The sequence below is a fragment of the Lutra lutra genome, chromosome 9, assembly GCF_902655055.1.
Source record: "Lutra lutra chromosome 9, mLutLut1.2, whole genome shotgun sequence".
NCBI lineage: Eukaryota > Metazoa > Chordata > Mammalia > Carnivora > Mustelidae > Lutra > Lutra lutra.
The window spans coordinates 139,414,706-139,442,568 of NC_062286.1; the positions used below are offsets into that span (position 1 = coordinate 139,414,706).

Consider the following 27,863-nt stretch of genomic DNA (forward strand, 5'->3'; position numbering starts at 1 on the left):
ATAAAACCTTTACATGCTTAAAAGGGAAAAGATGGACTTTAAAACAGTGTTTCCTCCTTAATAAGCTAGAATAATATTAGCACACTGAATTGAAGTAAATAGAAGGAAGGAAACAATAAACAGTAGACATAAATGAAAAAGAAAATGATAATGAAATCAACAAAACCAAAAAAAGAAAGTATCAATAAACTTGATAAAGCCCGAGCAAGACTGATCAAGAAAGAAAAAGGCTGGGAGAAAACACAAATTACCAATATCATAAATGAAACGGGAAAATACTACAGATCTTTCAGGTATGAAAGGGATAAGGAAGTATCTTCTTAAAGATTTTATATATTATTTGAGAGAGAGAGAGAGCGCGCTGAGCAGGGGTGGGGAGGGGCAGAGGGGGATCCCCACTGTGCAGGGAGCCAGATGCGGGGCTCTACCCCAAGATCCCAGGATCATGACCTGAGCCAAAGGTAGACACTTAACTGACTGAGCCACCCAGCTCCCCAAAAGGGATAAGGAAATATTATAAGCAACATTAGTCCAATATATTTAACAACTTAGATGAAATTAATAAATTCCTTGGGGGCACCTGGGTGACTCAGTTGGTTAAGTGTCTGCCTTTGGCTCAGATCCTGATACCAGGGTCCTGGGATCGAGCCCTGCATCAAGTTCGTGCTCAGCAGTGAGCCTGCTTCTCCCTCTCCCTCTGCCTGCCTCTCTGACTGCTTGTACTCTCTCTCTCTGTCAAATAAATAAATAAATTTTTTTTAAAAAGGGAATTAACAAATTCCTTAAAATACACAACTTACCCAATGACACAGATGAAATAACAAATCTGAATATTGCCATATCTAAATTGGATTTGCTATCAAAAACCATCTCATAAAGAAAACCCTAGGACCACAGATTTTACTGGTGAATTCTAACAAATACGTAAGGGAAAAAACAACACCAATTTTGAACAAAATCTTTCAGAAAATAGAAGAGCGGGGAATGTTTCCCAACTCGTTTTTTAAGGCCCAAGTAACCCAGATTCTAAAATCTGACAAAAACGTAATAGGAAAACAAAATTGCCTACAATAGTCCTCTTGAATACAGATATGAAAATCAACAACAAAATATAAGCAAATAATGGAGAAGGGAGCGTTCTTCACGGGAGAAGATCAACTCGAACAACCAACGGGCACCACACTCGCAGGTGGCAGTCTGATGACAGCACACGGGCTCCAAGTGACTTCCCTCCTCACGTCTGGGGCAAAGGAGGACACAGAAACTGGGTGGACACCACCTCTATCTCCTGAGCCACCAGTTAACGACGGCCAGAGGCAGAACATGCTGCAGTCTTGGGCCTCCCGCCGTGACACATGAGAACACGCGTCTTCACCTTTCTTGTCAGAGACGCAGAGCCTGAATCCAATCATGAGGAAACATCGGACAAACCCAAACTGGGAGACGTTCTACCCAAGAACTGGCCTGAACTCTTCCAACATGTTAACGTTACAAAATTCAAGGGCTCAGGATCTGTTCTAGAAACAAGGAGACAGAAGCGTTGTGACAGCTCCGTGCATCACGTGGCCCTGGCCCGGGGCCCGGACAGATGCCAACATCTGCGCGTGAACTGTGGAGGCGATGCCAGCCCCGTATCGAAGTCCGATTTCTTGATTCTGATCAACGTGCTATGGTGTTTAAAGAGTTTGTCCTTGTTTTCTAGGAAATACACACTGGAAAATGTGGGCCTACAAGGGCATAATGCCTCCAATTTCCTCTCAGGTGGCTCGTAGAGAAATACACACACACAGATGTGTGTGCGTCTGCGTGTGCGCACACACATGTGTAAGGAGAGACCGTAAGAGACTACGGGGGGCGCGTGAGGAGACGGTACCTGAGACTTCAAGAGTTCGCTCCTGAACATCTCCTACAAGCTCGAAATTAAAACCAAATGAAGAATCACCCCCCAAATTTTTAAAGACCTCTCCCACTGCCCCCCCCCCACAAAAGAAAAGAAGACGGAAGGAGGAGGTGGGGAAGGACTCCCTGTCTCTGCGTCTGCTCTTCCCGCTGCACCCCCGGCCCCAGCAGGACAAGGGCCCCGGTCAGCAGCTCCCACGACTCTGCCCGGACTCTGCACACGGCACACGAGAGGGAGACGCACCCTGACTGGGGGGGAGTGTGGGGGGCGAGGGGAGGGGACTCTATCCCCACAGCACGGAAAGGCTTGCACCTTCCGAGCTCGGACGCCTCTCTCTGACCTGACTCGAGGCAGAGCCATACCCGGTGGCGACCACAATAAACGAGCTCGCGGCTCCCGTATCCAGGGAAACAGGCAACCGAAGAGCGCCCAGTGTCTCCAGCTGCCCCTCTCCGTCGGCCACACCCACATGACCTTATTACTACCCGCATAAAACAAACCCCGAATCAGTAAAAGCCAGCCAGCACACCGAGTGACAAGAAATGACATCCCCGTGGCCCTGGGAGCTACTTGCGCGGAACGACCGCCTTCCCTCAGCCGCCTGGACTATTCCTTCACAACACATACCCACGACGCTCTTTTTAAATAAATGCACAAATAAAAATGAGCTTAAAAATAGGAATGACGACAAAAAATGAGGAAGCCTTAATGTGAAAACGTGTTGAGAGAGAAAAATAGGCTCCTGACAATTAGTTATCATCTCGGAATGCTAATGGCTTTCCTGCAAGCAAGAGGAATTATAATTGGTCTCTGGTGGCCTGTTTACTCCGTCTAGATATAATTACAGGACGCAGCGCTTCCAGTTTTTACCGATTCATTCATTCAACAACTAACATTTATTTAGTACTGACTCTGGGCCTGGCACTGTGCTGGTGCCCATGGCAGAGAGAACCTGTGTCTAGAAGCTCGCGCTTTGGAAGGAGAAATGAACAAGGCAAGCGCACGATTCGATTGCTAAATGACAGGAGACAGATTCGAAGCGGGCCTTCCGAACGCACAAAGGAGGGAGTCCCGGACGCTGTCTGCCATCTGCAGAAAGATTTCACAAACTGAAATGCGCACGTCTGTGAGGAAGCAGGATGTAAGGCACCACCAGCCGTAACTTACACGGCACGACTCTATTTAAAAATGCCCAGGCCGCGTCTACTTGGCTACCTTTGATTTCCCTGATCAAGTATGCGCTCGGGGTGCTGGCACCAGAATCAGCTGACTGGAACCCCTCACAAGAATGCAAAGGTGCGCGCACAGACACACATCCTGCCTGGGAAGGCAAGCAGGCTCCTCTGAGCGACAGGCAATTCCTTTGGAGCCGCACCGTTCCGGGCGCGTGTTTACTCGCAGTCAGGCAGGCCGTCGCGGCCCTCACACCACGTGGCTGGAAGAGAGCCAAAACAAGCAGCACGACTGGTTCTCTCCGCCCCCATCTCCCTCCTTGCCGGTACATGGAGGTGCCCGCAGTGTCTGGGGGTCACCCACAGACCAGCTGGGAACCCTGCCCTCCTTGGGGAGCTCTCCAAACCACACATGTGGGCTGCTTCTCCTTGAGGATAGAAACCCACCCCCCCAACCATCCTGTCATTTCTAGCTAACGCGAACAGCACCCTCTGGGCTCCTCGACACTGGGTACCCAAGGAGTAAGACCTTCCAGGCCTCCTCCCCCTTGGCCTCGGGGCTCCAGGAAAGGAACACAGGACAGCTTCCGAATCTGACCAAAGCATGCAGGGGTCAGGCACCCCAAATCCTGCTTCTGACAGGGATCTGTGGGGACAGAAGTGGCGCTCCTCCAGAGAAACCCTGAAACCTGGGTGCACCGCGGTCTGAGGAGGGTTCGAGATTCATCGTTCTTAGCAGCCACACTGGGAAGCTTACACATTCGAGTAATGATATCAGCCACTCAATTTATGTGAACTAATTTGTTCTGTAGGTGATTTGTGGAGATAGCTTTATGAAGGCTTGCTATATTTTCCAAATGTTTTCACCAGAAGAAGAAAAAGAACAGGCAGGAGGAGGAGGAGGAGAGAAGGAATATTGCTGGCAAGAACAAAACGGCTGAAAACAAAATAAAAATCATGCAAAAACGTCTTGAGCATTATTTTTCACGGTATTATCAGTCTTGAGGGATAAGATACTTGGTTGTCGGTTGTAACCTTGGAAACTTGCCTAACCAAAGCTCCAACAAAGAAGAAGATCTAGCTGGCAAAGTTCACTGCTCGACTGTCGAATATTCCAACTAAATGATATTATCCAGGTTCATTTTGCAAAATAAATGTAATTTCTTATAGGGAAACTTGAAATTTATAAAAGAACCTTGGAGAATTTGAATTTTAATAATCAATTATTCTTCAGCCTGATTCATCTTATAAACATATGGAATATGCAAAAACTTAAATTAGTTTTAAAAAGCCAGCCCTGTAACTCATAGTTGAGGAAAACTTTTACATAAATGAAGAATAATTATCAAAGGCTCTGATGCTATAATACAATTTTTCAGCTCCGTGCGCTGTTTCCTCACTTTGAAAAAGAATTCCTTTCCCCGTCATTCTTTTCCAACCAAGAAAACAATCCTCTCCTAGGTCTTATTGTACTCATAATGAAGGCCTATGGGTTTTTTTGAATCCTTACGTATGATTTTCCTAAAAGGCTGGAATAGTCCTGAGTCATTACTGCTGTGAGAGAAACAGAGAAGGCTGTTTCGTGCGGCACCATCTGCATGGGTCAGTGGAGGGAAGCAGCCACCGAACACAAGACGGCCGAGGATGACCTTCCTTGTGCCACAAAGGAGAAGACCTGAGGACAAGTGGGGAGTCTGTGTCTGGGCTGAGAGGTGAAAGCTCCCACTGGCTCATCAGCAGTTACTTTGTAAATGAGGGTTCTAGAAGCAAGTAGAAAGCCCTTGACTCTACAGTCACTTTATGATGGGTACAGAATCTTATAAACCCAAGGATACCACAAAGTAACTGTTGAACGAAGAAGAAATTGAGCATCTGTACTAGTCCTTTAACTGGTATGAGCAGACGCTGCCACAGAGCACGTCCTAAACTGCCGTGGACATTCCGGCCACGCCTGCACTCTTCAGAGTGGACCCTCTTATCCGCTCGCAGACCTACAAAGCACCACCTTGTCCTGACCTACACACAGTCAGCCCAAACACAAGCTAAAATCCTCGCCCACACTAGACTGGGTTCTGTACTTTGGGAAACAAGGTCCGTGATCCCAATGGGTCCAAAGACTGATTCCCTACACATCTCTGCATCTCGTCTCACCTCAGCCTCAACCACTCTGATTTCGACAACTTTGCCATCTTAAAACAACTGGTTTTAAGTTGTTTTAAAGATAAGCACGTCCAACACACGCTCAGATCCTGTGAATGTTCTCGGACCAAGGCCACACTGACGGCCACCTTGTTTAGGGGAAGTGCCGGCCGACACCAAGCACCTGTGAGACCACAAGTCACGCTCACCCCAAGCTACGGGACAGTCCACCGAGGTGCGGAGCTGTCACCCCCACCCCCAGACAGACTTACGTTCGCAGCTTCTGCCTTATACTCGTCATCACCGTCCGGCGCAGAGAGTGCCAGCAGGACTGGACACACTTTGTTTTCAATATCATGCTGGGAAATTAGATCTTGTTCCAGAAGAATCAAGAGCACTTCCTGACTTGATTTTCTAACCTAGAAGAGGAAAAGAAGGCAAAAGGTGAAACACCGAACGAGCTGAAGTGCTCTCCGGAGCCAGACGAGCTCCCTGAGGGCAGCGCCAAGCCGGGCCGCCTCCGGACACGCGTGAACTGCACAGGGTGCCCGGCCCTCCCCTTGTACTTCCTTCCCCAAGGCCTCAGAGAACACGGCTCTCTCTGCCGGCTGGTTCCTCCCATTCCTCTCCTCTCGGGCCGAACATCCTCTTCCCCGGATCCCCTTTCAGGTTGTGTCCCCCACCTGTCCTCCAACAGTGCCCCCACTTTGCCCTCAACGGCCTGAACCCCGGATTTCCGCACAGACGCCCGCACACACGACCACAGAAGGCCGCGGAGCAGGGCCCAGACACGAGGCCCAGTGAGGCCCAGACACGAGGCCCAGTAAGGTCCAGACACAAGGCCCAGTGAGGCGGGCCTCAGAAGCCTCCTCGGTCCAGAGAGTAGGGGCAAGCAAGCACCAGTACTCAGAGGGACACCAAGAAGCTGGACAGAGAACCCATCTGGGAGGGGAGAACACAGGAAACGGCCACCCACAGAGCAAGGGGTGGGAGATGACACTGAAGCCAGGAAGAGCCCCAGGGCCCAGGCAGAGCATGCAGAGTGGCAGGTGAGCAGACGGCAGTTCCAGAAGCAGCCTCAGAGGCGCTCAGACAGGGAAGCTTCCAAAGAAGCGACAAGAAGAAAACGGTACTTTAGAAAGCTCGTTCGGGTAGTGGTGCTCCCAGTCAACTAGAGGCAACGAAAGGCAGGTCAGCCAGGTAGCCGCCGCGACAGCCTCGGTGGGAGGGGCAGGCAGGGAGAGGTGACACCCCAGTGGCATCACCAGGCTGGGGTCACAGGATGCGGTGCAGTGTCCAACCAAAGTCCCCAATAACTCCTGCATGTGCCTTACTGAGCTTTCCCGCACATGCAGGAGCAAAGAACATGCGAGAAGCAGAGCCTGGGAGGGCCAGATTCATCGGCCGCCTTGCTACGTGACCCAATCCCAGGTGGCAGCTGAGGACGCCAGTGGGCGGCAGCACAGGGAGGACGCGACAGGTGGGGGGCAGCGGTAAGGGGGGCACCGGTCCTCAGCAGAGGACGTGGAGCAGAATGTCAAAGGCAGTCAGAAGACTGCTGAGGACGGCAGGGTGAAGGGCGGACAGCAACGTAATGTGTACCTCCAATCTTTAGAATCTCTGAATGTGACTTCTGTGGCAAAAGGGTCTCTGTGATGTGACTGGGGTCGTGTTAAGGACCTGGAGATCATCCACGGGATTACCAGGGTGACCCTAAGGACAATCTTCTAAGTGTCCTTCTACGAGAAAGGCAAGGGGAGAGGACAGACAGAAGAGGAAGAGGCCACAGGAAAACAGAGGCAGAGGCTGGGGCATTGCAGCTGGAAGCCAAGGGGGCCCACACCTCCAGAAGCTGGGAGGGGCAAGGAACAGATTCTCCCCTGAAGCCTCCAGAATGAGTGTGACCCAGATGAGACCTTGATCTTGGACTTCCAGCCTCCACATCTGGGAGAGAATAAATGTCTCCTGTTCAAAGCCCCCCAGCTTGTGGTGCTTGGTTATGGCTGTCCCTGGGGACTGTTACAGCAAGCAAAGAAAGGGGAGAGGACGATGGGCCCAAAGATACGAGATGAGCCCTGGAGACCCGGGACAAGTCGGGGACACTGCCTCAGGTGACCCAGGGAAGGCTGAAGGGCCAGCTGGGGTGGGGCAGGGCCAGGGCCTCCAGGGCTTACTCCAGGGCATGGGGGAGCCTCAAGGGTTGGAAAGCAGAGGCGTGACAAGAGCAGACACAGTTTTTGTGAGGGTGACAGTTTAGAAGCCCCAAGTGGCTCTGAAAGCCGCGAGAGCAGGTGAGGGGCTCCTGGGCAGAGAGGCTCTGGCCGAGGCAAGGGTTCCGGGGAGTCCCAGTAAGGAGAGGGAAGGCTTGAGAGATGCTGCCCAAGAGAACTGAGCTCATCACTAGAGATGGTCCTGGAAAACCAAACATGACCCTGGGCTCTTTGCCTTAGGCCACCAATCACCAAACACAAGAAAAGGAGAAGGAAGACTGAAGACCTGGGGTGGGTGTCTGAGCTGGGGGCCCAACATGACGCAACCGGGAGGCTTCTGGAGAGTGGCCAGTGGGCGGGGCCGACTCATGAGCTCCAGGGTCTGGGGACAGGCTTGGGCATGTGGCTCTGCTCAGGCCTCCAGGAGCAGAAGAGAAAACCAAAGGAATCCTGGCACTTTAAAAAAAAAAAAAGGTTGACTGTAAAAAAAAAAAAAAGAGAAAAAAAAAAAAAAAGGTTGGGATGGGGTGGGTGGGGGGTGGCGGAGAGAACAAACCACACCCTGGAGGGCAGGCAAGGACCCAGGCCAGGGCTGGAGCCTGGGGAAGAACACAGCAGCAGGAAGGGAAGGGGCGGGGGGGGGGGGGGGGGGGGGACGACACTTGGGTCACCCACAGGAGACCCTGCAGTGTTTCCAGGATGCACCCCATCTGTGTCCTGCAGTCACTAGTGGGGGCTCCAGGGCCAGCAGCTGAGGGCTGAGGCTAGGTTTCGTGTCTATAGACGTGCAAGGTGACAGTCCCACCTGCCAGGGCAACTGTGGAGTAACACGAACTACAGACATAAAGGGCTCAGAACAGTGTGTGGGGTGGGGGTGCCTGGGGGGCTCAGTCAGTGAAGCATCTGCCTTCAGCTCAGGTCATGATCCCAGTGTCCTGGGATCAAGCCCCATGTCCAGGCTCCCTGCTCAGCGGGGCTCCTGCTCCTCCCTCCCCGTTCTTAAGCTCTTGCACATGTGCACACACTCTCTCTCTCTCCCCCTCTCAAACAAATAAAACCTTAAAAAAAAAAAAAGAACAGTCTGTGGGGTCCCGTCTCCCCCAGATGAATCCTGATTTACCGTGACTAAAATCATATGACTAGTCACCGAGAGAGGGACGTAAGAGGTAAGACGATCCCAACGCACACGGACCTAACACTGAGTTCCAGGAGGAACAGAGAACACGTCCCCGGCACCTGCGCATCCCACCAGTGGGGGAGAAACACTAAATGTCTAGGATGCAGCCAAGAAAGGTTTCTTCAAAGACCCAAAAGTTGTTAATGGTGACAAATGGTGCAAAAAAAAATTAAGTAAAGGCAAAAAAGAAGTCACTGGATAGACAAATTGTGGAAAGCGTATAAATGCAATACCATCACACAGTTAAAATGAATGACCATGAGCTCTCGGGATCGATGTGTAGATAGATCTTAAAAAGAGAGGGATAAAAGCAAGCAGCAGAATGGAAAGTACAGTCTGACGCCATTTATATAAGGTTTTAAAGGACCTAAAACAAGACACTCTTATTCAGGGTCACTTACGCAAGTGGTGGGACTATAAAACTCTGGATGGGAAGGACACCCTGGGGCTCAGGGTAGTGGTTTCCTACAGAAGGGGAGGGAGGGAGAAGAACGGCATGGCGAGGGCATGGCACAGTCTTAACCGGATCTGCAACCCATTCATAAAAAATTAAATTGGTATATTACAAAAGTTTAACATTTCTTGAGTGAGTGTAGTAGATATTTGGGTGTTTATTACACAATCCTCCAGTGTGATAAAAACATTTCATGGTTTTTTAAAAATCAAAACTATCTCTGAAGAAAAAAAAAAACAGATTTCACAGAGAGAAGAGCAGAGTCCACGGCGGGACACCTCTCAGTGGCTGCAGGGGTCCGCTGGCTGCCGTGCGGCGAGCCGCCACCGGGCCGGGATCCTACACCGGGAGCCCATGCCCGCCAGAAGCTGCAGAGCCTGGTTCTTCAAGAAGCCTGGCAACAGGGAAGGGAGCGGCGGGGCACTCGGGGTGGAGGCCCGGGCACAGAGGGTTGAGGGAGACGGAGGCATGATGAAAATCGAAAGAGAAAAGCCAACGAGAGAGACTAGAAAAATAAGCCAACCTTGAGATAAGAAGATGGGAAAGAAGATGGAAAGGAAGACATCGCCCTGAAGAGGGGCTGGGACCCCAATGTCCTGTGAGACAGAAGGCAAGTAGCTCAGGACATCTGCAGAAACGTGGTCACACTGGCAAATGGGACAGATGACGGCTGCCTCGGTTCCACAGTGCGCTCCTAGAACACGAGCAGGTACTAGGCCCCGGGCTCGGTCACAGAGATCATCAAGTAAGACACAGCTCCTAGGTCAGTGCTCAGAGTCTAACACGGGAAAGTACTAGTCATGACATCCAGAAGAGCCTAGGCGGTCCCAACACATTCACCAGATGAGCCTGGGGAAACCAGGGCAGCCTGCCGGGCTCCCGCGTAGCTCATGGTGCCCCAACACACACACCTGCACCTCGGCCCTGCGCCTCTCAAACAAAGGGGAAAGAATGTGCATGCCCACACTTCACAGGGCACTTAGGGAGAGTAAACAAGATGATCCTCGCTAATCCTGGAGCCGGGTAGGTCACACCCTGCGAGCTCCACCAGGCCAAGCTGTTAGCAGTACCAGCAACCATGGTCATGTTGTCACTATTGTGCCCAATGCTGTGGCTTCTTACCCACCGCGAGTCCCTGCAAGGCGCGCCGGCCCTGAAGAGTACTGATGACAGGCACAGGGAGGCCTGTGCCGCAGCTGCTCGGCCAACCTGACAGACCCGCTCCCATGGGCAAAAGAGTCTGAGCCTTGGCTGAATGCGGCATCCGACCTCCTCGGGGACCCTGGGCACCCCCACAAGGAGCAGGGCTGGAAGGGCTGGCCTTGGTTAAAGGGAGGCGAGATGGGCAGGAGGAGAGGAAAGGCATCTGGAAGGAGCAAGACCTCCAACATGGGTAGAAGGCACAATTGTGGTGGCCTCACGGCAGGACCGGGATAGGCGGCCCACAAAGGAGTCAGCTATGTCTGAAGGCATTAGAGTCTGAAGGAAATATCTTTAGGAAGATCGGGCTCTGCCATATTTCTGTGTTTAAAGGTGACAGGAATGGAGAAGAATTCTGTTTATTATGGAAACAAAGGACACCTGGCAAGGCCCAGCTGGGCATGGGGGGCAGGAGAAGGGAGGGTACTGATGGCCCCTGGCTGGGCTCCAGGGAACCAAAGGGAGTATGCGGCGGATCCACTTGTTGAGAGAGCGGATGAAGACAGAAGGCCTCTATTTTCTCACTGAAGCGAAAGGCAAGGTCACCGGTTTGGTGCACGACAGGCCAAGATGGAGAGGCTTGATGACAGTGGCAAAGGTCTGAAAGAGCTGCCTTGGATAATGTAAGACCAGCTGAGGAGGGACGAATGGAAGGGTCGGCAGGCAACACTGCGAGTCCGGCTGCAATCAGAATCCGTAAATCTGCGGTGGCAGCAGCCCCCAACCCCCCCCCCACCACCACCAACCTGGCCTCCGGGACGTGGGAGTCTGTGGGCTGTGAATGGGCCGGCAGACGGAGGCAGAGTGGCGGAGGCACCGTCAAAAGGACAAAAATCAGGGGTGCGGATGGGGAGGCTGCCAGAAAGGGAAGGCTGAGGGAGGGGGCAGCCAAAGCGGAAAAGGAAATGAAGGCAGGAGGACAAGGGTAGGAGGGAGCCACAGGCCTCTGGGACCAGAAGGCTCAGGGCGGCAGCAGAGCAAGGAGAGACAGGAGAGAGCCCAGGGCCCAAATCACCGTTCCAGCCTCTCCCCTTCTGGAACCAAATAAATGGCAATGATATATGTAAAAGGTCAAGGAAATGTCAAGTTCTTTGACCCAGTGCAATCTCATCTTCAAGAACACATCCAAAGGAAAAAGAACGGCCAGTGGAAGAACACAACCACCGCCGTTACAATGCTCCGCGCGTCCGCTGCCCCGAAAGGCCGAACGAAAGCGGAGCATTCAACACAAGTAAAAATACAAAGATTATGAAGATGTACAACGTTTACTACACGCCAGTGAGCTTTCTGGGGCAGGAAATCTGTCCTACTCATGTCTTTATCCCCGGCACAAAGCACCACACTTGGCCGGTAACAGGCATTCAGAAGCTGCCGGAGTAAATGAATGAATGGGAGAAACTGCGTCCCATTATGATTAGACGCACACAGGACAAAATGGAAGCACCTGAGGAAGAAAATGCAAAAATAATCTAAAGACTGGCATTAGGAGAGCAGAAACAGAAGGACTTTCCTCTCATCTGAGCGCTACATTCAATCACGTCACAGGGTAACACAGCATTTGCTCTTTAAAAACGCTTGGATTGAGAGAGACAAGCTGAAACTGCAGAACTTCTTGGAAACAATAATGAAAACTTGGCATATCGTTAAAAATTATAAATACAGGGGCACCGGGGTAGCTCAGTTAAACATTCAAATCCTGATTTCAGCTCCAGTCATGACCTCAGGGTCGTGAAATTGAGCCCCACGTCCCACTCCGTGCTGGCTGTGGAGCCTGCTTGGGATTCTCTCTCTCTCCCTCTCCCTTTTCTCCTCCCCCTGCATCGTGCTCTCTCCCATTCTCTCTCTCTCTAGAAAAAAAAAATCATAAATACAAGGTTTGCCTTTGCGCAAATCCATTCCCGCAGTAACTCACACAAATGGAAAGGCTGCAAAGGCTACTTGTGGCAACGATTTTAAAGTGACAAAAGCGTAGAAACGACCCAAATGTCTGTGAACGAGCTTTGCCACCTGTCCCCGGCGAGTACCCTGCTGCTGGGAAAAGGGATGAGGAAGCTTTGCCTTGCCTGCTTGGGACTGATCTGCAGAATACCCCGGACAGCGGGGGAAAGCGAGGAACAGGGCATCATGAGCAGCGCACCACGTGAACCTGAGAAAGTGACAAGGGGGTGCAGGACACAAGGACACGTGCATACGGCTTCAAGTTATCCGTGCATATTTTTTAAAGGGAAGAATAAACCAAAACCCGGGAAAAATGGCGATCTATAGGGGAAGGAGGGAACAGACAGGGGAGGCAGGGATGGAAGTCAGATTTTTCTTTTCTTTTCTTTTTTAAAAGATTGCATCTATGTATTTTAGGGGAGGGAGAGGGAGAGAGAAAGAGTCTCAAGCACACTCCGCACAGAGCACGTGGTGCCCACCGCAGGGCTCAGTCTCAGTCCTGAGACCATGACCTGAGCTGAAACCAAAGGCCGGACACTTAACCCGCTGAACCCCCCAGGGCTCCCTGGAAGTCAGATTTTTCTGAATGTACTTTAATAGTTTTCACTTGGAATTATGTAAAAACATTTTAAATAATTATAAGTCTAAATTAAATCAAAATGTAAAAGCTAAAGCAATTTCTAAAAATAAAAAATAAATGAGTCCAACTGTGGATCAAGTTGGCAGCTTCACAACGAGAAGGGTTAATATAAGTGACTTTGAAACACAATCTCATTAATATTAATGTTAATATGACTGTGCATCTCTAGTGGGAGACAACCCAAAAACAGAAAGAACGTCAAAGAAATCCCAAACTATATTCAGTTATCCTACTGTACTCTTAGTAATCATACTGTCAGCAATCATACTGGTATTTTTATTTTGGACACACACACAGAGACACATTAATGCCCTTATGAAGCAAGATTTATACTATGTAAAAATAAAAAGTTATGAATATAAAATTAAATTAAGTAAAAGCTCTACAATCCTCAATGTGATTTTGGAAATACCAATGCAAACTCTTGGCGAGGAATTCTGTAATGAACAGATAAGGCCGACACAACCCAAACACAACCCAGCCCTCACACAGCTTTTATGCTTCCTGATCTGATGCAGCAAGAAAACACACAGCACCAAGAAAGGATTCTCACTGTACTACACAAAACTCTGAACCTGACCACGCCTCTAGACTTAACTAGCAGTTCAGAGGAAATACTGCGAACAGAAGAACATTTCAAACCACACTATGGGGATGTGATCGGCCAGATCCCAAATGCGGGGACTCCTACAGACTAATGACCTAGTTTCCTAGAGCAAGGGAGTAAACGGAGGGATGAACAATTATAAATTAAGAGAGATTTAAAAGGTACATCAACCAAATCCAGTATGTGGACCTCATGTGCGTTCTGATTTAAAGAGACTGCCTGTGAACAACCAGATTTCTGAGAAAACTGGAAAAATTTCAACAATGACTCAAGATTAAATGATACTAAGGATCTATTGATAATTTTTATCCATGGGATACTGGGATTGCCATTATGTATTTTAAAAAGTGTCTGTACTTCTCAGAGAGAAATACTAAAGCATTTACAGCTACAACGACTTGGTATCTGGGAAATGCTTTTATCCGGGTTGGATTAGCTCAAGATAAATGAAAACAGACCGGTCGAATGTTAATGACTGTCGACTCTGGGTGTATTCATTCGGACATGGACATTCATTCTAACAGTCTCTCTACTTCCCTGTGTTTGAAAATTTCCATAAGAAAAGGTTAAAAAAAATAAGAAAGAAATCTCTCATGATACTAAGAGTGAATGCTGTCTGTCTGCCTGCGTAACTAAGGAACCCGGCACAAACAGATCTTTTGTTCTCGAATTGCTTAACTCTGAGAAGCTGTTCTCGGAATTATGGATCTCAGCTAAAATAAGACTCAGGGGAATTTGCTGCACAGATCTTCAGGTCCCAGTTTTTCACACCTGGTTGTTGGGATCCGTGAGGTACCTCACTACAATCGGGGTGAGGTATTCAGAGAACACCACTGGAAAATCTGATCTGCTTTCTTGTAAAAAAACAGCAATAGGAGGAATCTGCTCCATCAGCTCGGTCCGCACCGTGGGCTCTGCAGCAATAAAAAATCGGAGAAGAATTATACAAGAATAAGCCAAGCACCTTACAGAGTACAGAAGCATAGTTTCTAGCTTTTCTTACTAAAATACTTCATCAAGGAAATTAGACAAATGCAGTTTAAAAATCATTTCCCATTTAGAGTATTTATGCTACAGACAGGCTTAAAAAGCTAATAAGCTATCTGGCAATATAAAAACATAAAAGGAAGAGAGAATGACAACTCTATTATAACAAGCCATATATAAATCGAGGAGGGAGCAAGAAGTCTGCGTGCTGGGCCAGCGTCCAAAAGCCATTACAACTAATGGCATATATGCCAGACCTATGGGTTGTGCTTATTTAAATTCCAGCCAGAATGTATACATTATAAATAATTCTTTCATAAATGCACTCCCCCACAATCCCCGCATCCCAATTATTTCTAAGGCAAAGCATTAAACAAAAGAGCGGCTCTAGCTCCAATACACCACATTAAATTTAACACAAATATATAATTGCTTCAGCACTGTAAATGGTGACTCATTTACAAAGAGAATCCATTTAAGGACTCAAAACATCCACTCGGGCCTTCTAAAAGCATTGTGTCATATTCATATGAATATTTTAAATGAATACGGGAGCTATGCGGAAGGCTTATTTTTCTATTTGCAGTTAAAATGATCAAATTCTAAAGCAAGCGTAAGATCCCCAAAACTTTCTGAAGCTGTTCACCAATCATTACAAATCGGGGGTGGGGGGGGAGGTGGGTGTGTGAGGGCGGCAGGCAGCTCTCTGTATAAGCAGCCCCCAAAATGCTCATCTCCCCGCTCTTTCCCACGTGTGTAGGGGAGGAGAGCAGGGGAGGGACATCCTGTCTCCTGCACAGCAGTGCGCTTCTCTCCCAGGACAGCAATCATGGAGAGGTAGAAAGAGAAAGAAAAATCAAGATTAGCCTACAAAGATCATAGGTGAGGGAAACTAATGACTGGGCTTGTTCTAATCCAAAGGACTTCTTTTGATTTGGTATTTCTTAGCAACCAACAGGCTGGCAAAACTCATGAACTACAAAGGCCTTAACTGCCGGCATAGATAGCATTCATGGCCATTAGTCATTCTAATTTTCTAAAACTAAGGATAATTTGATCCCAAATAAGACAACCATTCTTCAAGACAAAAGCCATTCGTGCTTAGACACTGCTTAAAATGTACTGATGAACACCCCAGGTTTTCAACTCACTATCATTGGTTATACATAATTTCTTGGAAATACACAAGTAAAAAATAAAAGTATACAACCCTCGTACAAACCTGAGTCTTCTGCCAATCGGACCACCATCTCCATTACCGTTAAGAAGTCCTCCTCATTGTTACTGAAGTCCCGGAGGACATCGAGCAGCCCTCTGGCAATAATCTGACTGTGAAGACAAGAAATGATCCACAGTTACACGGGCAACACTACGAGTGTTAAATGTGCTAATTACGAGCATCATGTTAAGAGCAGGTAATAAAATCAGGGAACAAAGGAAAGTCAGCAACTTCTGTCCAGGGGGAGGAGAGGCCATCAGGGAACATCCAGAGATGGTTGGTACAATGTCAGTCACCATCCTACAGGAACCAGACACATACCCTCCAGCCTGATGGTCACTGGAGGTTGAAACTGTCCACTTGGAACTAGAGAAAACCCTTTTTCTCCATTTTTGATTGATTCTTCAGACCCAGATAGACTCAGAACAGAGGCCCCATGACAGTGGGAGGGGATCAAGTGACGAAAACTGCAGAAGGAAAAGGTCCAAAGAGGCATCCTGATGGCCACCTCAATCTCAAATGGCCTCTACCCACCAGATGTCAGAAAATTCCCCTGGTTGCCCCTCACCCCATGACAGGACAACTAAAAATGTCTCTAGACATTGCCACAGGTCCACTGGGAGCAAAACCAACCCTGGTTGGGAACCATCTCATTAAAAGATTAAAGGTGCAAAGGGAAACCTTTGTATTAGCTTTGCAACTTTTCTATCAATCTAAAATTGCTTCAAAATAAACTTTAAAGACAAAAGAAAACCAAAGGCCAAAAGAATAAATAAGAAGTCAAGAAGAGGTACTACTATACCCACTAGAAGAACTAAAATTATGGGGTACCTGGCTGGCTCAGTAGGTGGAGCATCTGACTTTTTGATCTCAGAGTCATGAGTTCGAGCCCCACGTTGGGCGTGGAGGCTAATTAAAATAAAATCTTAAAAAAGAAAAATAACTAAAATGATAATAATAATACCTATGCTGGCAAAGATATCAGACAACAGGAACCCACAGACATTGTTGGCAGGAATGCAAAATAGCATCGTAATTTAGAAAACAGCTGGCAGTTTCTCAGGAAGCTAAGTATACATTTATCATTCAATCAAGCAATTCTCTCTTAGGTATCTACCCAAGTGGAATGAAAACTTTTGTCCACACACAGACTGGTACACAAATGTTCATATTAGCATGATGCACAACAGCCTCGAAATGAAAAAGGACTCCATGTACCTCGACTGGGGAGCACAGACACAGGTCGCCAACTATACAGAAAATGGAATATGACTCAGCACTAAAAGGGAACCCTACGGGTAACAACGGGGATGCATTTCAAATGTATTTTACCAAGAAAAAGAAGCCACAGAGAAAAGACAACATACCAGAGGATTCCATTTATATGAAATTCTAGAAGAGGCAAAACCTTAGCCTCCAGAAACAAATCGATGGTTGCCTGGTCCACAGTGAGGAGGGAGCAAGGGGCTGCTGGCAAAGGGATGAACAAGGAAACAAGGGAACTACGGCAAGTTCAAATGTGACTGCGGCTGAGGGCCTCATGGCTGTTTACATCTACCGAAACTCATCTCACCGGATGCTTTAGATGGGTGAATTTCACCGCATGAAAAATATGCCTCAGTAAAGCTGTTTTAAACAAAGACATTAATGAGGGGAAAAATCAGAGCATCAGCAGTGGCTTAGAGTGGTGGCCTGGAGGCCTCAGGGCACGATGGGGGGGGGGCACTCCTGAAAGGCTTCTTGGAACAAATGGAGAGGAGGCCCTGCCTGCCTCCGCCTGCTCCTCTGAGCCTCTGACAACCCAGAGACAAGACGAATCATTTCTGGCTATGCATGAGAATCGGCTGAAGTAAAAAACCCACCTTGATTTGCAGGAAGACTAGAAATGTGGAATTCAGAAAGGTAGTCTTTTCGGCCCAGCACACCACAGGAAGAAATCCATCAACCCAAGCCTGTCTGCGGAGAGACTTATACCACCCCTGGGATGAAAGGTCGAGATGTGGCAGCCAGGAGGTTTGGGAAAGACGAAAACAGACACTATAAAGTCCCTGATTACATTTCACTGGACCACATTCAGGTCGGCCTCCCCTGGGAAATCAAGCAACTAAGATCCCCAATCTGCTGGTAGGGCCAGAGAATGGATAGACAGATCTGCATCCAGCCTCAAGTGGTCACCAGGGACCTGCCCTCTTAAAGGAAAGTGAGGAGAGGGGTAAGAGAGGGCCCCTGAAGCAGGGAGGGATGAATCCCCCGCAGTGAACACAGAATGGGAGAGCGCTGAAGACAGAAATCGCTGTTTTGGCGCCCACACTCTGGAACACCTGGCTGCTTCCTGAAATGTCCTGGAGAGGCCACAGCGGATGAGCAGAGTCCAGAAGCTTCAGCTTCAGTACTTCTCACTGTCAGCTATGCTAATGAGAAGAAAGAAGGGAGAGCGGCTGCGCGTGACTGAGAAAAGCATTAGAAAGGCCACAGGAGATCACGCACGGGAAGCTCATAGCATGGTCCGTGGCCCACGGTAAGCCCTGTGGCATGTCAGCCATCAGCACTACAATATAAGCCAAGAACTGCAATCCAAATGTCTACCTGACGGGGGCTTCGATACATTACATCCGTGTGACAGTGTTCTACAGAGAAGCACCTGTAGATATGCTCTTAGAAAGATGCTCCTGAAAATTCATGTAAATGAAAAAACATGGTGAAGAATTTTCTATGCAGTATGAGCCCATTTCTTAACGCAAATTATACTAATGCATATATGTGCAATACATGGGGTCGTATATACATACACTCATGCAGGGAAAAGTCTGGAAGCACGCATTACCCTAGACTATAGTGCAGGAAGAAAGGAAACTCTCACTATTTAAATTCTGAAATTGCTAAATGTTTCAAGTATGGGTTATTTTGTGAACTTTTTAAAGTATAAAGAGGATGGTTCAATTTTACATGGCAATGTTCCCTGGAAATCTTACCACGGAAGTTCCCCCTTGTGTCTTTGTCCCTTCCTTCCCTCACCCACTCGCGCAGTCATTATTATGAGTTTAGCCCAATTAAGTAGCCCTAGACTCAGGGCGAGAGATGAGCAAGTTCCAGAGCCTGCCCTGAAGGGCACAGTTTAGAGCGTGACGTAGGCAAGAAAACTGAAGATGACGAACAGTGACAAGAGACTTAAGAAAGAGAAAACGTGGGGAAGCGAAGTGTGAGGATGAGCAGGAAGCGGGCAGAAGGACGAGGCGGGGGAGGACATCGGACCTAGACGCGGGAACAATCAGACAAGTGCTTTAAGATAAGTGTGATTAATACGCTGAAGGTCTCTTGGAAGAGGCAGGCAAGCCTGGGCAGTTAAGGAATACAGGAACGCTCTGTACTTTCTGCTCAATTTTTCTTGAAACCCAAAATCGCTCTCAAAATTAAAGTTTATTAATTAAATTTTAAAAAATGAAAGTGAAATAAAGATTGTTTCAGACAAAAGTGTGAAAATTCACAGAGAGCAGTCTTTGCTATCAAGAATTGTTAAAGAAGTCCTTGCAGCAAAAGGATGCTGGGTGAAAACGGACATTTTGCAAAAAGAAATGAAAAGCACGAAAATAGTATAAATGATGGTAAATATAAAAACCATTTCTGTCATTTTAATCGCTTTAAAAGATAGCTGCGTATCTTTAGGAGATAAAGTAACAAGGTACCGTGGGATGTATAACGTGCGTGGAAGTAAAATGCAGAAAAACAACAGCACAGAAGATGGGGAAGAGGCCAAAGAAGTCCAGGGAAGCGTGCTCTGCACTCCTGGCACGTTCTCACACTGTACCCTGCACTGTACACACAGTGCATCTTCTCATTTGAATATATGTTGTAATAAATTAGAGAAGCATATTGTAATCCCTAGAACAATAGCAATTTTTTAAAGGGGACATAACTAATAAGCCATAGAGAAGATACACCGAATCCTAAAAAAGAAAAACAAAGTCCATGGGACAAAAAAAGTGATTCCTTTCTGTCAAATAATGAAATAATGAGTAATATGAATAACAATGAAATAATAATGAAACAATGAAAAATATGAGTAACAATGAAATAAAAATAGCAAGAAGAGTTGAGTCATTAGAAAACAAACAGCAAGATGGTAGGTGCAAACCAAACCATATCAACAGTCGCTTCAAACACGCATGATACAGACATTAAAATGAAAAGGTAGAGATTGTGCAAGGGTAAAAAAAGCAAGACCCAATTCTATGCCTTCTATAATAACCACATTTTAAATGTAAGACATGGACAGGTTAAAAGTAAAAGTATAGACAGATTACAGTCAGTAATCAAAAGAAAACTGAATATGTATATTAAATTCAGACAGCAAGCTTCAGAGAAGGAATGGTACTAGGGACAAAGAGGGACATTACACAGATACAGACAGATCAATTCATTCAAGAAAACAGAAAAATACTAAACATATATGCACCCAAGTTCAAAATATACAAAATAAACTGTTAGAATTGAAAAATAGAAAAATCCAAAATTATAGTTGGGGAGTTTCCAACATTCCTCTTTCAGTAAGTGACAGAACAAGTAGACAAAAAATAAGAAAACAGAAGAGCTGAACAATGTTCTCAGCCAACTTATCTTAACTGACATTTGTAAGATACCTTACCCAAAAATACTAGATGCACATTCCCTCCAATTGTGCCTGGAACATTCACTTCCATAAAACAATTCCAAAAAATTAAAAAGAAGAGAAATAATACAAAGTATGTTCTCTGACCACAGAAGACTTAAACTCGGATTAAAATAACAGAAAGATAACTGGCAAATGCTCCAATATTTAGAAATTAAAAAACTACTTCTAAATAACTCATTGGTCAAAGGAGAAATCATTTTGGACATTAATAATACTTTATACTGAAAGGTAATAAAAATATTAATATCAGAATGTGGAGATGCACTTAACATAACACAGAAGTACTCACAGACTTAACAGCAATCTTACAATTTAAAATGCAGATGTTATTTTTAAAAGGCCAAAAAAATAGTTAAACATACCTCACAAGAAAAAAAAGAATGCAACTGATTTCCCATCGAAAAAAGGAAATAATACGAATTAAGAGCAGAAATTATTAAACTAGAAAATAAACAGAGCAGAGAATATCAAACCCAAAACTTGACTCTTTAACAGAACTAATGTACTCGATAATCCTCTGGTAAGAATTATTCAGGGGGAAACAAAAGAAAAGGCACCAATAACCAATAACAGAGTAGAAAATGGGGCGATACTACAGATTGCACAGACAATAAAAAGAGAATTACCATTTTCCAAAACCTAATGACATAACGGATCTAAGCAATGATGATTTGTGACCACTAAAGTCATGAGAAGAAAGGCTGGTGGGGAATTTTATAATGAAAGAATCCAACACCTGCGCCCACTGCTCAGTATGAACATCTCCAAAAGTGGGAGACCCAGACATTGTTTCCTGATGTTTTGTAATGAGAACCATAAAAAACAACACAAGAAGTATTGTTTAAAAAAAAAAAAAAAATCGAAGCCGAATCTAATCAAGTCTCCAAGTGTAACTTTCAGTTTACAGAAAACACAAAGAACAAAGGATTATGTTAAATTACACCAGGAGAATAACAGCCACCGAATCCAGAGTGTGGAAAATTCTACAGTATTAGTGACCCCTTCAACAAATAGACGATATAGAGAGAAGATGAGAGAGGGAGAATCAATTAGGGATTAAAAGAGATTTAAGATCAAAAGAAAAAAAAAACTATAAACAAAAAGAAGACTTAAAAGACACATATACCTAATGAAATGTGTGGATCTTATTTGGATCATGATTCAAACAAATCAACCAAAAAAAGGCATATCTGAGGCAGTTAGGGAAAATTTAACACAGAGTGGTAGACTGGAAGGCATTATTATTAATTGGGTTGAGTCTGATAATGATACTACAGTTAGATTTAAGTCTTCAGCTGGATAAAATGATATCCTGTTTTGAATATGCTTTCAAATACACCAGCAAAAAAGCACAAAACTTCTACAGAGAAAATGACCAACTTTTACTGGGATATTAAAGAAAACCTACAAAAATAGAAAGATATACCATGTTTATGGATTGGAAGTCTAAATATTGTAAAGAGGGAAATACTCTCCAAAACAACCTATTCATTCAGTGCAAACCCAAGCAAAATCCTAATAGGTGGGAGTGTCTGGGGGGCTCAACTGGTTAAGTGTTGGCCTTCAGCTCAGGGTCGGGATCCCAGGGTCCTGGGATGGAGCCCCCCGTAGGGCTCCCTGCTTAGTGGGGAGCCTGCTTCTCCCTCTCCTGCTCCCCCTCCTTGTGTTTGTTCTCTCTCTAGGGCTCTCTCTCTCAAATAAATAAAACCCTGAAAGAAAGAAAGAGGCTGTTTTTAAAAATCCTAATAGTTGTTTTGTTGTTTTATTAGAATCTGATGAACAGATTTTAAAATTTATATGAAAATACAAAGGACCAAGAATAATAAATCACATCAAAGAAGAAAAACAAAGGGCAAATCTTGCTCACTCAGGTAACAAGACTACTACAAATCCATAGTAAACTGGACAGTGTGGTAGTGGCTAAGGGGGAGACAGACTATTGGAAGAAGAGACAGTCCAGACAAAGAGTATTATAGACTGGATTAGAACAGAGGTGGTACCCCAGAGCAATGGGGAAAAGACATAGTTTAGATAAGTGGTATTGTGACAATTGAGAAAATGAAGCTGGACCCCTTGCTTTCTTATAATGAACAAAAATTACTTTCAGATGGATTGTAGACCTAAATGTGAAAGAAAAAAAAAAGATAAAGCTTTTAAAGCAATATAAAACAGTATACTTATGATCTTGGGGTAGAGGAAAACATTTTAGAGAAGTTCCAAAGTGCACGAAGGATAAAGTAAAATGTTGATAAATTTACATCAAAATGAACAGCTTCTGGTCACCAAAGAACACTGTAAAGAGAGATGAAACACAGGCCACAGGACAAGGGAAGATGTTTGCCATACGTAATTCACCAAGGTTTGAAAGCCAGAATATACAAAGAGTTCCTACAAGTCAACAATAAAAAAGAGAATCCAACTTCCCCATACCTACCAAAGAAAGATTTAAATGGGGACTTCACAAAAAAAAAGGAAATACAAAGAAGAAATATAGATGCCGGGGTGGCTCAGTGGATTAAGCCTCTGCCTTCAGCTCAGGTCATGATCTTAGGGTCCTGGGATCGAGCCCCACATCCGGCTCTCTGCTCAACAGGGAGTCTGCTTCCCCCTCTCTCTGCCTGCCTCTCTGCCTACTTGTGATATTTCTCTCTGTCAAATAAATAAATAAAATCTTAAAAAAAAAAAAAAGAAATACAGATGCCCAACAAACATATGAGAAGGGTTCAAATTCATTAAGATGTGAATTAAAATCACAAAGCAGTACCGTTACATACACTACCACACAACCAGACTGACTAGTATCTTAAAATCTGACAATACCAACTGGCAGATAAAATGTTGGGCAAAGGTGAGAGTGCACCAGTGTGCACCAGTGCGATCACTTTGGAAACTGGCACTGTCTCCTGAAGCAGAAGACAAGCATGTCTCCTCACGCAGGAAGGCTCATCTGGCTACGTGCCTGGCAGACATGTGGACTGATGTGTGCCCAGATACATGTACTGGATTGTTCATGCAAGGTTTTTAATAAGAGTGAGAAAACTTGAGTTACTCCAACAACAGAGGAAACGTCAGTATATTCCAACAACAGAACACTGTTACTAAATGAACAAACTCAAAACTACACGCAACACCACAAAGTAACATATCCCATATGGTTTCACATATTTCGAGTTCAGAAACTCAAACTTATTATTAACTTATTCTGTTTGGAAATAGATCCTTAGGTGCTAAGACCAGAAACAAAATTAAGGACGTGATGAACATCTACATCCGCAGGCCGTCACCACGCGGCAGGGAGGGAGTGGTGGTCAGGAGGGTGGGGAGGGCACACGTCCGGAATGACCTCATTAACAGCCGCGTGGGCAAGAGCTTCACAAAAACTCCTTACACTTGGCACGCCTGAGTGGCACAGATGGCTAAGCATCTGACTTCAGCTCAGGTCATGATCCCACAGTCCTGGGATCGGAATCCCAGCTCAGCAGGGAGCCTGCTTCTCCCTCTCCTTCTACTGTTCCCCTGTGTGTGCTCTCTCACTCTGACAAATACATAAATAAAATCTGAAAATGAAACAAAACAAAACAACCCTCCTTACACGTTCCATCCAGTTATCTGTATGGGGTATATTTTATAATAAAAAAAGTTTAAAAGTTAAAAAAAGAGACAGTAAAGGAGAAGAGGCATCTAATAATCCCAATAGATGTAAAAGAAGCATTATATAAAATTTAGACCTCATGGAGGATTTTTTAAAACTCTTAGTTTATTCTATGTAATAAATCACTTGTACTCTTCAAAACTGTCAAGAATATCATGAGAGGCAAAGAAAGGCTAAGAAACTGTTAGAGATTAAGTGAGCCTAAAGAAACATAATAGTCAAATGCAGTCCATGATGCTGGGTTAATTCTGCACCTAAAAACCAACCAACCAAACAAAAACCCTGACTTAGAGGACACTCTTGGGACCACTGGACAATCTGATTAAAACCTGCATATTAGAAGGGCACCTGGGTGGCTCAGTCAGTTAAGCATGTGACTCTTGGCTTCAGCTCAGGTCACGACCTCAGGGTCCTGGGATCAAGCTCCACATCAGGCTCCACGCTCAATGCAGGGTCAGCTTGGGATTCTTGCCCTTTGCCTCTCCCCCGACTCACATGCTCTTTCGTGCTATCAAATGGAATAAAATCTTTATTTAAATTCTAGATATTAGGTAACAGTATTGAATCAAAGTTCAATTTCCTGACTCTGATCACTACACTGTGAGTCTATAAGTGAACAGCAATGTCCCCGTTAGACAAACGCATACGAGAGTCACCACAGAGAAAGCAACGTGATAGCTACACTTACTCTCAAATGGCTCAAAAAAAACTGTGAAAATAGAGAGAGAGTAAATGTTAATTCGAACATGGCAAAAGGCTGACAACTGCTGAATCTGAGTAAAAAATAGACAGGAATTCTACTACTCTTCAAACTTTTAAGTGTGAAGTTATTTTAAAAGTTTAAAAACAGGGGCGCCTGGGTGGCTCAGTTGGTTAAGCCTCTGCCTTCAGCTCAGGTCATGATCTCAGGGTCCTGGGATCGAGCCCTGCATCGGGCTCTCTGCTCAGCGGGGAGCCTGCTTCCTCCTCTCTCTCTCTGCCTGTCTCTCTGCCTACTTGTGATCTTTCTCTGTCAAATAAATAAATTTAAAAAAAAAAATGTTTAAAAAAAAAATAAAAGTTTAAAAACAGGGGCCCCTGACTGGCTAAGTTGGTAGAGCATGAGTCCCTGGATCTTGGGGTTGTGAGTTCAAGCCCCACACTGGACATAGGGATTACTTAAAAATTTTTTTAAATTGTTTTAAATTAAGGGGCACCTGGGTGGCTCAGTCAGGTAAGCATCTGACTTCAGCTAAGGTCACGATCTTGGGTCCTGGGATCAAGCCCCGCATCTGCTGCTAGGCCCTCTGCCCCTGCCCTTGCTTATGCATACGCTCACTCCCTCTCTCTCAAATGAATAAATGAAATCTTTGAAAAAATTAAAAACTTTAATTAAAAAGATATAAAAATAATCTCTTAACAAATTAGAAATATAACTCTTCCTAAGCTGATAAGATGTAGCTACTAAAAATATAAAACAAGACAGGAAAAGAAGAAATCAAAACACAACATCGTAAAGTATGCAGAAAACCCAAGAACTGGGGAAGTTATTAAAATTAATAAGTGAACTCAGTATAATCAATAGAGACAAAGTCAAAATATAAAAATCAATTCCATTTTCGCATTATCAGCAGCAATTAGAATTTAAATTCTTAAAAAATGATACCATTTACATTCACGTGGAAGATCAAATACTTAGAGCTAAATTGAAAAAGTTACAGAAGATCTCTACAACAGGAAACACATACACACAGACACAGAGAAATTAAAGCAAATATTTTAAGAAATGGAAGGATTAGAAAACTAAATATTGTAGATTTTGACGATAAAGTTACAGTATTGAGGGCAGGGTGGTCCAGGCACAACGACAGATAAACAGACCCAGGAAGCAGACTAGGATGTCCAGATATGGACACTTGCTTTAAGACCAAGGGGGCAAAGCAGAGCACAGATAAAAGGTAGTATTTTCAATAAATGGCACTGGGTCAAGTGCATAACACATGGAAGGAAACGAAACTTGACCCCTACCTCACATCATACACAAAGAAAGCAATTCCAGGGGGACTGCAGATCCAAATGTGAAAGGTGAAACAATAAAAGTTCAAGAAGACAATATAAGGAAATACCTTTTTCCCCCTTTTCTTTTTAGGTAGTCTCACGCCCAGCATTGAGCCCAATCAGGGTTTGAACTCAGGACCTTGAGAGCAAGACCTGAGCTGAGATTAAGACTCAGATGCTTGACCGACTAAGCCCGCCAGGTGCCCCATAAGGAACGATCTTCATGGTCTTAGGGGAAGAGAACGTTCCTTATACATGAGAAGAAAGCACTAAGCATAAAAGAAAAAGCCGAGAAACCGTGAACCACATTTAAATTAAGAACTGCTCATCAAAAGACATCACTCGGAGCACCATGATTTCCCGATCTGTAACACTGGCACAGAAAGCGGACTCATTCAGCAGCAGTGCCCATGAGCCTTCTACAGTTCAAGAGACACAGACAGTAAATAGATATGGAGTAGAGACTCAGCGAGCATCGTCCAGTTTTCACAGAACGGTGTACTTAAGGAAAGATTCGAGGGAAGGCTGCAGCGGGGGGAAGTCCGGAGGACAGCTCAGGACAAGAAACACACCAGGGCTTGTGCGTGGATGGAAAGGGAGTGCGTCACAGGCAAGACGGAAGAGGCAGAAGACAGAAGGCATATCTGATGGAGGAATGGAGACCAGAAGAGACATACCTCCCCCTCTGAGACAGGAGGGAAGAATGCCCTCAGACTCAGGTCGGGGCAGGCTGTCAGTGGAAAGAGAGGTCTTAGCTTCTGCTTTCTTCATGACGGAAGAGTCAAGGTCACCCGTTGAAGACACACAGTCTGAGGCTAGAGTAGAATCCTGCCAGTCCCATGAGGAGTGACAATACCACAGAGCAGGACAGCTGCACCGGAGTCCCGGAGCACAGGACAGTCGAGAAACAGAACGAGTGAGCAATGCTCTAAGGTTTGTCAATTAGGCGACACATTTTCCTCTTCTGAGGAGAGCACATGTGAAAGAAACCCAGTTAGCAATCCTAATTATTTAAACCCCATTAACTCTCATCAGCATTTTATTCCTGGCTCACCAGGTGATCAGTAAGACAGTAACAAGAGTAATGAGAAAACCTAATCAAAGGGTGCCATTCAGACAGAATCCCAGCCACCTGGAAACAGCCCCCATTCCACCTCACCCACGAGGGTCCTCAAAGCTGTCACAGAGAAGTGGCGACCCCTGTCAGCTTAAATCAGACTCCGCAGAGGGCTGTAAGTATGGGAAGGGCTGAAGCGCTCACCGGTTGAAGATGTTCTCACTGAAAGCATACTTCTCCAGGCGAGCGAGTGGAGGAAGGTTATCCTGGCCTGGGATGTCCAGAAAGGCTGTTACCCTCATGCTGTCACGATCTGGGCCATAGTCTTCAAATCCATCTAAAGGGGAAGAGGGGAAAAAACCACATTCAACAGGTCACAATTAAGCAAAGGGCAGGCCCTCACAGCATGATTTCTACCCTCATGGCCCTGTCCCGTGGGAGCCTCTGGGTCCCCAAACTTGACAACTCATCTAAAATGAAGTGGGTAGGTTTAGAACCCAAGAGAAGGGTGACAAGACCAGAGTCATAAAGAAAACCTAAGTGTCCTTTCAGTGCCACCAATCTGGCGTGAGTCACCTCTGGTCAACATGGATGGTCCGGAACCTCTCCTCTACCAGGGAAGTCAGGACCCTATGAGAAACCTCCATGGCACGCTATGCAAACAGGTGTAAAACAGTCAAAAGCAAAACAGGAGTCTGGCCTCATAAGCAAAAATATGCCAGAAAGTCGATCCCTTATTTTGTCTTGTCCTGAATGAGCTGGTCATATAGCTTCCTGAACATGTGATGCTGATGCCCATCAAACC

The 27,863-nt window shown here is 45.7% G+C and overlaps 1 protein-coding gene across 7 annotated transcripts in view; it reads right to left on the minus strand.

The window, feature by feature from the left end:
- LOC125109742 (serine/threonine-protein phosphatase 4 regulatory subunit 1-like) overlaps nucleotides 1–27,863 on the minus strand; it is an 81,550-nt gene that overhangs the window by 25,158 nt on the left and 28,529 nt on the right. For 6 of the 7 annotated variants that reach the window (XR_007130366.1, XM_047746897.1, XM_047746894.1 and 3 more), the window contains exons 3-6: nucleotides 27,263–27,395; nucleotides 15,647–15,753; nucleotides 14,209–14,351; nucleotides 5,484–5,630 (exon numbers count right to left, since the gene is read on the minus strand). Coding sequence is in view for 6 of the 7 variants with exons in the window: in XM_047746894.1 (XP_047602850.1) it covers nucleotides 5,484–5,630; nucleotides 14,209–14,351; nucleotides 15,647–15,753; nucleotides 27,263–27,395 (530 nt within the window). In the remaining variant the exon portion in view is untranslated. Of the gene's footprint in view, nucleotides 1–5,483; nucleotides 5,631–14,208; nucleotides 14,352–15,646; nucleotides 15,754–27,262; nucleotides 27,396–27,521; nucleotides 27,526–27,863 lie in introns of those variants that run through there. The other variant, XM_047746899.1, reaches the window with a different exon arrangement.